Below are 12,021 nucleotides of genomic sequence, written 5' to 3' on the forward strand. Positions count from 1 at the left end.
TTTTCGGGAGAAAAAACCCGCATGTCAGTGCCAGATATCGACTGTCTCAGGAACGGGTAGAAGAAAAAGTTCCTCCTCTAGGCGAGTACTCGAATTTAAGTCTATCTTTAGGCGGTCTAATGCGGGGGATGCAAAAGTCACTTCCACAGAGCTACAACACAGGCCTTGCTAAGCAATTTTTTTTTTAAATTATTAAATAATTTTATTACTAATTATTATTACATAATTACATAAAAATAATTATTATATTTTACCTAACGATTTTATTCAGTAAAGTCAAACATAACAGTTTTTACCATATTATGATTACTTGATTATGAAATAAATAAAGTAAGACGGAAAATAATTTTTGGTTCCAGATGGTAGTGAAAAAGAGAAAGAATCGAAACCCAATGATTTACACGTGATCATATACAGTTACTTTATCTGCGCGCATACGAAGTATTTATTACTTAAATGCATAAGTTTTTGAGCGTTGTCTTTTTTTAAGAAACATATCTTATATTAGTACAATATGTAAATAGAAAGCCATTGAAATATCATTCATTCTTTTTTCGAGATTTTATGAAACTATCGATTATTATGGAACTTAGGAAAATTTAACAATGAAGAGATTTTTTCAAGTTTATAAAAGAGGATAACTGAATATTTTCTCACACAGTAAAGTAACATATATATTTTCATATTTCAAAAAACTAGATGTTATTTCCAATTTAGAAAATTTCAGGCATGCCTGTTATATTTATTGCGCATTAATTGCGGCAGTGTTGGATATTAGTGTGTGTGTAAACAAATTACAAGGCGCCGAAAATTTTATATATCTGAAATTACTGTAAAGTCAGGATGGAAGGCAAAGAGGCTGAAAGCCGGTTACAGGTTAATTCTCATTGTAAAGAAAATGTATACGTAACAAGTTCCTTATCAAACGATGACATTGGTTATATTTTATCGTCTTTTGTGCCAGTTATAGAAGTTCTGCTAAAATGTATGACGGCAAAAGAATTGAACTCGTGTGCTAAAGTATGCGAAGTTTGGAGAAGCATTGCTAAAATTGTTAAGCGGAAAAGACGCCAAATTTTTTGGATATATCAGGTTTCTATTATTGCGTACGAAGCTGTTGTAGAAATAGTAATATATTGACAAATCTTAAGACCTCATAGAAAATATATGCTAGAATGCAATGCAATTATTTACGTATTAATCATCTCCGAAATTGGATGTTATTTTTAAGTTCCTTTACTATCTGTTTAAATACTCATAATTTAATACCTATCCAGACATGAATGCAAAAACCATAAGTTATTTATTTTATTCAAAAAAAAAAAAAAGTAGGAGATAATTCTAATGCTAAATATATATTGCATTGCACCTGTTATATACTTACCAGGAGTGTAAAAAAAAAAAAAATAAATAAAATAAAAAAAAAATAATAAAAAAATTGCCAATATTAGGCATTCTTCATGTAGAATAGTTCAATATCTGTGTATAAATCATGATAAATTATATGTGGACTTTTAAATTGCCAAAAAGATAATATTCTGGAAGACTTTATAATGTAGCAACTGTTTTTCTACTATCTGCCATATATTTAATTTTTTAAAAAAAGTTCATAAACATAAGTCGATTTGTTGTACAGAATAAAAAAAAGGCAGGCCGCAAATTTATAATTGTTATGTTTCTAAAATCTGGTTAAATCCATTAAACATGTAGTGCAGTTAGGATAATTTTTTAAGAGAACGAAAAAGACCTAGGTTTAGGTCTTAGCATGATTATTTTTTAAGTTCTTCAATTGAAGATGAAATTTAGACCCTCTTCCCTCCTCACAAAACAGACATATCAGCCGGAAAACATGCAGTCAACAGCAGAACATCTGCGGGTGGAAAAGAACAGATTAGTATAATTCAGTGTAGATTGTGTGATAGTGCCAATTGGCCTCTTTGTTTGTAATGAGTCTTGGAAACCCCCCCCCATGTATTATTATTATTATTATTATTCCTAAATAGGAGATGAAATATATATAACTTTACTTTTTTTTTTCTTCAAATATAACAGTCAAAACCACTGCCTCTAAAGTTTGTCACTTCAGTATTTAGTGTCATAATTTTATCATCTTAGAGTCTAAAGGCAAGGCATACTTTTCATGTTTTTCATATTTGATGGCTTGCTTCTGACAGTTTTTTGACATTGTTGTATGTCACACCTATGTACAGTAACTTTCTTTTGTTAATTAAAGACCTTATTTAATAATTAATTAACTGGGTTGGCTAAGTAAGTAGCTTTTTCATTCTCTACATTCAGCGAGCTGTGATTTCAAATTTCACTGTAGCATTGATTCTTGTCAATGTTTAGAGACCATCATCTTGCTCACTGGAAGGCTAACGTGGCCTTGAAAAAAAAAAAGTTTGATTTTCTTAATTATTTCTGATTCGGTTACTTTGCTGTAGGTTTACAGCCTTTTCTGGGTGGAATTATAATTAAAAAAAAAAAAGACTAGTATCAAAATTCTAATCACGTTTCTTTAAAGAGAAGCATTTTCAATGAAATTTCAAAATATAAAGTCATTAAAAACAAATACAGTAATTATCAGTTTGTCTGTTTGATAACTTGAAGACACATTAACGTGGTGCTGTACTGGAAGTTAGTTGAGTTGCTAACCCATTCAAGGGTCTGTTAGTTGAGGATTCATTCATTTGAAGGTCAGATAATTAAGAGATCAGTGTATAATTAACAAAAGAGCAAAAACAGTTTGGCATTTCAATCTTACTTCAAGAAAGGATAATAAATATTCATTATTACATTAAGTAGGCAAACTGTGTTTGTGTTTTGAAACTTGAGAAATTTCAAAAGTAATTAGAAGTTTATAAGTTTCCATAATATCAAGCATTGTTTCCCTGTTATTGCTTTACTTGTTTTTAAGTTAGAAATAATCTCCAAAGGAACTTTTAATGGTTTCATTGAATTACTGTTTTTTTTTTTTTTTCCATCAGTGATCATACAAGCTTCTGATCACATTTAAGGCTTTTAAGTCTTTGTTATTATCAAACCATGTCTTAAATTCATTCACTGTTTCTGCACTCTCCTCTTAGGAGTACATTCCACTTACTGTGTAGAGAACCTGCCCCTTATTCCTTCCTGATACATCTTCAAAAGATGGTCTTTGTTCTATCTCTTCTTCCTTCCACTCCCTGAAAAATCTGTTTCACATTCTCAAGGTTCTACAATTGGCATTCTCTCAATCTGTCTTCATGCCCAAATATTCCAGAGATCTGAAAGTGCCTAGTTCATTCTTCTTGGGACCTTTTCCAAATATTCTTATCCCTTAAGAACCAGATGACCAGATCTGCACATGTATCTGGCTTGATTAAGGCCTTATATACAGTGGACCCCATACCCTCTTTACTTCTACATGTCAAGGTTTCTCTTCATCATTGCCATAATCTGTTGTGATGTCCTTTGCTCTTGAAACTGTTAAAGTTTCAAAGGACATTGTTTACTTGCTTGGTATTACATATTAATGGATATTTATTATCCTTCCTTTAAATTATTAAAAGTTGTTTAATAGTGATTCGAAATCATCTCCAGTCTGCAAAACACTTATTTTTTCCTAATGGAAACTCAAATTTTAGCTTTCTCTAGCATTACTCATTTTATTTTTTTCCCTATTATACACATTTTGACCACTTTTCATAAAAAAAAGTGGTATTTGTGTGCATGTGTTTGCTCTAATATATATACCATGTCAATGAATTCCCATTTTTTGATCTTCTTTAGCTAAACATTTCTCTGCCTCAATATCAAATCCATCAGCTATTTCTCTTCAAATGCTGCCAACCATTCTGAACTTTCTGTAAATCTTGATTTTCTACAGTCTACAAATGACTTTCTTAATAATGCCAGCCTGGCTGGCCGAGGGGCTAGAGTATCCGCTCTCCAGCCAAAAGGCTGCGGGTTTCGAATCCCACCGTGGGCATGGATGTTTGTGATTGTCTGCGGAAATACCAGTGGTGGTGGTGGTCGTTGGTGGTAGATGGTGCTGGTGTTCTTGAGGTCAGTTGGTGGATTGAGTGGTGAAGACAGAGTTGTAGATGAGTCCTTCCTTGATGAGTCTTCAGACTCCCTGGAGGCGTGAAATAATAATAATAATAATAATAATGAAGTAATCTTCCTTGGAGATTTTAGCATTCAAAACTCAAATTGTCTTTCTTTTCTTGTATGTAGAGGTGTCGAGGCATTTTCTACCATCACCATTAATCTCAACCCAAATTGTCTGCATGTTTACCAGAAACACCATAACCACTTGGTTTATTCTTGATCTCTTCTCCACCAGTGTATCGTTTAAGTATACTGCAGATGTTGTTTACCTTTCTAGGCACAATCTAGTGTTGAACTCTTTTTTCATGGAGCATCCTAACAAAACCCTTAATTTGTACATAATCTGGCATTATATGAATGCCATGTTGGATGATCATCATGGTTTCTATGCCTCATGTTTTTGGTTAGCTTGTTGTTTCATTCTTCCAATCCAAACATTTGCAGTCAATACATCATTGAAACAATTATTATTATTATTATTCAGGCCTCCATGGAGTCAAAAGACTCATCGTGGGAGGTCCTTTCTAAGAAACACAAGTCTATCAAGACTCATCGAGGGAGGTCCCCCCCTGAGAAACACAAAGTCTATCATACCACTCTTTAAACTCACGGACCGTTCTCGCTCCCACCACTCCATCAGGCAATGCATTCCACGGCTCAACCACCCTCCACACAAAGAAACCACTCCTTACCCTCTTGCTCACAGTTTCCTTTCGTAACTTCCAGGGATGGCCTCTTGTCATCACTCCTTCCCGCTGATCAACCAAGTGAAAGAACTCCCCAGTGTCAACCCTGTAACCACCTCTCAACAGTTTAAAAGTCTATCATATCGCCTCTCCTTCTTCTATCCACCAAACTCTGCAGTCCACACTCTCTCAGCTGATCCTCATAACTAACATTGTACAGTCCTGACACCATCTTTGTTATCCACCTTTGTACCCTTTCCACAGTTAATTTATCCCCTTCAAATCCTGGGGACCAGATCTGAGAACAATAGTCTAAGTGTGGTCTGATCAGTCTTATACAACGGAATGATAACCATTTTATCTCTGTAGTTCAGTGTCCTTCTCATTATTGAAGCAATCCTCTGTGTTGCCTTCACTACCTTTGCAATATGTCCCCTAAATTTCAGTTCTCTGTCAATCATCAACCCCAGATCTTTTGTCTCCCCTACTTCCTCAAGTTTAACTCCTCCCATAGAGTATGCAGCATCCCATCGATGTGTCTCAAACCTCAAGACCTTACATTTTGCTGCATTAAACTGACATCCCTATTCATTTGCCCATCTGTCTAGCTTATTCAAATCCTCTTGCAGGGCTACCACATCTGCACTATTAATAATAATCCTTCCCAGCTTCGCATCATCCGCAAACAACTGAATATCCCCTTGCAATCCACTGGCAATGTCATTGATATAAAGGTTAAACAATATAGGTCCCAGCACTGAGCCCTGTGGACCAGCTCCACCATACACAACTCTCTGATACCTATTAGACAGCCAATCCTGAACCATTTCACCAATCTGACATCCAGACCCATGTGCTGCAACTTGAATATCAGCTTATCATATGGCACCCTGTCAAATGCATTTGCTAAGTCTAGGAAAATGGCAGTATATGCCCTTCCCTCATCTAATGTTCTTGTAACTTTATCATAAAAGGCTAGCATATTGCTAAAACAAGAGTGCCACTTCACAAATCCATGTTCACTCTCACAGATAACATTACCCTCATCTGCCCAATGCTGTATACGGTCCCTCACTACTTTCTCCAAGATCTTACTAACTACTGATGACACACAAACTGGCCTATAATTAGACACTTCTAGTCTGCCACCACACTTATGCAATGGCACTATCTTACCTTCCTTCCATTCCATGGGCACCTTTCCTGCAGCCAGACTTTCATTGAAAAGACAGGTCAAAGGCACTGTCAGTTCCTTAGCACATTCTCTCAAAACTCGTGGTGAAATACCATCCAGTCCCACCGCTTTACTAACATTCAGAGTACTCAGTATGTGGAACACGCTTACCTCCTGCACCTCTAAACCTCGAACCTGCCCTATCCCTCTAGTATTAAAATTGATTCCTCCAATAAAGTGTTAATTGAACAATTCCACTATGTCCTCTGCATCAGTCACTCGATTCCCATTTTTATCCTGCAATATCATACTTCCACAGTCATTTCTCCTCCTACTGGCCACATAGCTAAAAAATTCCCTAGGATTTTCTTTGGATCTAAGAGCCAATCTTTTCTCATATTCCAGTTTTGCCTTCCTTACCATACTAGTCACACTCCTAGCCTGTCTCTTATATTCTTCATGCATCTTCTCTTCACCTGTCTCCTTATATCTCTTCCATGGCCTCTTTTTCGCATGCAGTTCCTGTTTATTATTGTTTGTCATCCACTTTACTCCAAATTGTGTCCTCTTCTTCTTCACTCATGGAATACAGCTTACCATTGCTGCTAACAAATATTCCTTCACAATTTCCCAAGCACTAATGACATCCCAGCCTTCCAATTTCTTCCTCCACGAAACTTCACTAAGTTGACGTCTAAGACTATTATAATCACCTGCTTTATAATTCCACGTACGTTCCTGTCTCTTTGATACTCCTGCATGTCTATTCATTTTCCAAGTAAAAACTATACGGTCACTCTCTCCAACTGGTGGGAGAGATGTCATCTCAGTTATTATCAACTCTTCTGATGCTATAACCAAATCCAAAACCCTTGAACCTCTTGTTCCCTCTATTACATGTTGCCTAAGACATTTGTCCTTCAAGAATTCTAGAAATTTCATTCCTTTATTGCTACATGCACCTTCCTCTCCCTAATTTATACTGCTGTAGTTAAAATCTCCCATAACAATCATTATTCTTGCACTTGCCACGCTCAACTGTCTCAACATCTCGTGGTCCTCACCCTCTGTGCTCCTTGGTCTGTAATAACACCCCACTAAGTATCCTGTCTTGCCCACTTCCATCTCACACCATATGCTTTCAAAATCATTAGTGTCACAGCTTTCCAAATCCTCCACTCTTAGAGGGCATAGGTCGTCGCTTATCATAAGCAGTACTCCACCACCATGCTTTCCCTTCCTATCCTGCCGAAAAATGCTGTACCCAGCTACTTCCATTCCTGTTATTATATCCTCTTCTGTCAACCACGTCTCGGTGATCCCAATAATCTTTGGCGAGGCTTATACTATCAGTGCCACCAATTCTTCTCCCTTATTCCGAATACTCCTGGCTTTAGTATAAAGCATAAAAATGCCATTGTTTCTATACTCAGTATTATCTCCTCTAGACTCCACTGTGCTCAGTGTTACCTGATGTCGTCCCCCTTCTCCCAATCACCCATTCCCACAAGAGGCCACCCCTGCTACCATCCACACTGGGACACACTGACTCGTTCAGAACAGCAATCTCTCCAGATGCCTACGTCCTTCCTCATTCATATGCAAGCAGTCTCTCGATGCAATTCCTCTCTGCCCTCAAACGCACTCCAAGCATCCACATATTCCAACCCTCTCTTCTGACACATTCTCGCTATTATGCCATTCAATATCACTGCTCTTCTGCTCAGCTCGTCATTATCATACCTAGGCAACATGCATACTATCTTTCCTCTCTGTGTCTTCTTTCGTACCACCTCAAGCAAGAATCTCATATCTCTCGTTGCCCTATTTACACCACCACTCAAGTCATTTGTTCCCACCATCACAATCATCTCATCCACGCTTTCACCTCTCTTAACTGCCAAAGCCACACTTTCTATCTTTCCTCCTGGCAAACACTCCTCACACATCCTATCTTGAACACCACGAATCATTGAGTCCCCATACATTGCACCTCTTACCACCCTATTCCTCGATTGTTCACATGCATCCCTCACTCTCTTTCTCTCTCCTGTAACAGTTTCTCTCTGTGTTCCCCTACTTACCTGCCTTCCTGACATCACTCTATCTCCCTAGTCCCTCTGCTCCATTGCATTCCTCTCATTCCTTCTCTCCTGCTTTTTCTATTCTTTCCTCTTCTGTCATTCCTATATCTGACACTCATCCCCTCTCTTCCACTTATCCTATTCTCACCTCTTCTATCATTCATACAACTCTCTCTCATTCCATCTCTTCTATTATTCTTTTATATTCATTGCATGTTCCACTCCAAATTTGTCTCTATTATCTAATTTTGGTTCTCTATGAATTGTACCCAAGTTATACTAGGGGACAGGGAGAATCAAGCATATTGTAGTTAGCTTTCATTGAGGTGTCCTCCTTCCTTTCTGCTTATACTAATGCCCAAAATATTTGCCACACATATCCTCTTGCTAATGCTATGGGCAGTAACTTTTGCACTATAGTTTATAGGTCTTATGACCTTTCATGTATGGGGTCAACATAAAAAACCAAATCACCTTCATCAATTTCCTGCAGTCCAGTAACATCATTGTAATACAAACTATGTAATATTTTCATCCTGAAGTGCATAAATTTACATTTTGCAACATTAACTTGACAGCTATTATCCTTCATCCACAATGTTGATTTATTTAAATCATCCTGCAGTATATCTACATCACCTTTATCAACTGTTTTAGTTTTGCATCGTTAGCAAACAACTGAATATCCAAATATTCCCTATATCATTAATATACAAATTGTAGAGTACAGAGCCTTGAGGCACTCCACCAGTTATCCTCATTTGACTAGATTCCACTCCATCATATACTACTGCTCTCTTGTGTCTGTTTGTTGGCCACTCTTATCTAAGCCAGCAGCTTCATATATATCCATTCCCATTTGGTCTAGCTTATGTAATAGTCTTCCATATAGTATTCTGTCGAACACCTCAGCAACATCCAGCAGTATTATAGTGTAGCCATTTCCTTTATCCATTTCTGCTGTCACTTTATTATAAAGCATGAATAAATTACTAAGACAGAACCTACTTTTTATAAAGCCATACTGACTACTATAAATCATCATATTCCTGTCCACCTATTCCTGAATTTTACCTTTAACCAACTTTTCCAAAACTTAAATCACCACTCCTGAGATACTAACTGGTCTGTCATTTGCTTCTTCTATCTTGGAGCATCCTTATATATCTTGCTCTCTTTCCATTACCTAAGAACCTTGCTAAACCTCAGACTTTGATTAAATAGTTTGATTAGTAGTTGCCATTTCACTTTCACAATTTTGTAATATACAGTCTGACATACCATTCCTGTTGAATGGATGGCTTGTCATGGATATTCACATTGATATTTCTCAATGTGCTGAGTGCCTCTAGTGTCTGCCTCAATTCTCACATCTGTCTCTGTCACATTGGTAACTAAAGTATTTACCCAAGGATTCATTATTAAAAATTATGGAAATAACTACTGTGTTATAGTAAAACTTCATTTTAATATAAGCCAAAATAATCACTCGAAATTTCGACCTTCACATTAAGGTCATCATCTGGACATATATGCAAAGAAACAAGCTACATTACATTGGTCAACTATTAACTACTGGCCTTACCTCTTGTGAAAAAAAAAAAAAAAAAAAAAAAAAAAAAAACTTACTGCATCAAAGCTAGAATCCTGTTATTATTATCTATTGATTACAAATCATTAATAGATATATTAAGCCAGAGAGCAACATGCTCTCATCATATAAGTACACGTATAAATTAGAATAAAACAGTATGGATGGTGGCCAATAGGAGCTGAAATTGTTGCTTAGAGTCCTAAAATAAGGGTTTGCTGGAAAACTTGAAGAACTTAAGTGGGCTGAATGTGTGCCATCAAAATTCTTGGGATTTTTATGCCACCATTATTGTTAACATTAGGATGGTTAATCAAAATTTCACAGGCTTCTTTAAATTTGTGTTCATACCAGGTTTTTGAATGATATAAAGACCAAATACGTTTCCAATCAGTTTGGTGTAGGGCAGTGGCATAGCTAGAACTGTAGCCGCCCAGGGCGGTCCCTGAGTTTGCCGACCTTCTCGATACACACCAAAAATACTACTAAAAGTCAAAACGACGTATAGGGAAATAAATTAAAACACTATGTTTATTTTTGAAGTAAAACATTAATTTCAACATTCTAAAATGTTATTTTTCTTGCTTTTTCTGTTCTGCTTTTTGGAAAATCGTCGATGATATTAGTGAAGTCTTAGTAATGTAGATCATTCTTAATCATATTTTATTTATAAAAACACAACTAGCAACACTTGCAGCAATTGTGAGGAAAATTTGCAGTAGTATTACAAAATTTGGAACTGAGTTCTCGAGACTGTATTTTAGAATTAACTGCAAAAGTTCAAAGTTCCGCCCGGGGTGGGCTGCCCCCTCCACACCCCCCCCCCCCCTAGCTATGCCACTGGTGTAGGGTGTTAACAGCATGATCTGAGAGGCCTACTTCACCAAAATTATTAAATTTAATGTGTTGTTTGTGTTCTCTTTTATGGATAGGAATGGTATGTCCAGTTTCACCAATATAAGATAAGTTACAGGTGCAATGGATACGGTATACTCCAGGATGGGCCAGTGGGAGGAGAGGATTCTTATAGGAGTTGAATATGTGTTTTAATTTTATAGGTGGTGTGACCACCTATAAATATAATATTTTGACCTTTATATTAAGGTCATCATCTGAGCATACAGAACAACAAGTTACATTAAAATTCAAACAGTATGGCAAAGTATCACAAATTTGTTCAACCATTACCAACCATTGCCAGCCTGGCTGGCCGAGTGGTTAGAGCATCCACTCTCCAACGAAAAGGCTGCGGGTTCGAATCCCACCGTGGGCATGGATGTTTACGATTGTCTGTAGAAAATACTAGTAGTAGTGGTCGCTGGTAGAAAGCGTTGGTGGAGTTGGGGTCAGTTGGTGGATTGAGTGGAGAGATAGTTGTAGAGCAGATTCTATTAAAAAAAAAATTATTCTACTGGTCTGACTTTGGTGTTAAAAACTACATCAAATCATCAAAGCTATAGTCCTGTTTTACATGGCCAGAGATCAAATTCTTATTAACCTTTAATGGCCTAACTGGTCTGAAGGATACAGAACATAAATTAATTGATATATTTCATCCATGTGCATGTTTGTGTGGTTAATTGTATGGCAATAGTGGTATTTGGCCTAATCAGTATTTAAAATAAGTTCTGAGTTTTGAGATCCTGGAGTATCTCATCTCATCTCATTTTCCTTTCCCTCTTTTACCTTGTGGTGTCGCGGGTTTATTAATCATCAGACCTCAAAACATTCACAGGATAAAGTGGTCAGCCCTACATCCTGGTGTATCCTATGTCCATAGTGTTGAGTTCTCAAGGCCAGTTTGCCTGCTTTGTGGGATGAAAAACCCCAGGATAAACTGGAGAAAAAAACCCTACTGTCCACGCCTAAGACCGGCTAACTTGGCTATGGCTAAGGAAGATCATTCAGCTCCTCACATCACCGAAGTGAATCAAACCTAGGACACTCTTTCACCAGGCATATGGTTGCAAAATGCATAGCCACTAGGCTAATGGTGTGGACATCCTGGAGTATTGCAGTCCTAATTATAACCTGTTAGAAAACAGAAAGTTATGTGGATCAAATATGTCCCATCCATGTTCTTGAGATTTTTAGGCATTGTTGTTGTTGTTGAGATTAGGGTGATTGATTTGAATTTTTATTATTATTATTATTATTATTATTCAGGCCTCTATGGAGTCAAAAGACTCATCGTGGGAGGTCCTTCCTAAGAACATAAAATCTGTCAAGACTCATCGATCGAGGGGAGGTCCCCCCCCCCCCGAGAAACACAAAGTCTATCATACCACTCCTTAAACTCATTGACCTTTCTCACCCTCACCACTCTATCAGGCAATGCATTCCACGGCTCAACCACCCTCCATGCAAAGAAACCACTCCTCACCCTCTTGCTCA

At 37.1% G+C, this 12,021-nt stretch overlaps 1 protein-coding gene across 2 annotated transcripts in view; it reads left to right on the forward strand.

Moving 5' to 3' along the window:
* Positions 1–871: 871 nt before the first annotated feature.
* LOC150096944 (F-box only protein 22-like) overlaps positions 872–12,021 on the forward strand; it is a 42,641-nt gene continuing 31,491 nt past the window's right edge. The window contains exon 1 of one of the 2 annotated variants that reach the window (XM_090408477.1): positions 872–1,092. In XM_090408477.1, coding sequence (XP_090264603.1) covers positions 988–1,092 — 105 coding nt within the window. In that variant the 5' untranslated portion in view covers positions 872–987. The remainder of the gene's footprint in view (positions 1,093–12,021) is intronic. The other variant, XM_090408478.1, reaches the window with a different exon arrangement.

Source organism: Typopeltis vanoorti, chromosome 18 (genome assembly GCF_054136105.1).
Source record: "Typopeltis vanoorti isolate ZY-2024b chromosome 18, IOZ_Tvanoo_1.0, whole genome shotgun sequence".
NCBI classification, from domain to species: domain Eukaryota; kingdom Metazoa; phylum Arthropoda; class Arachnida; order Uropygi; family Thelyphonidae; genus Typopeltis; species Typopeltis vanoorti.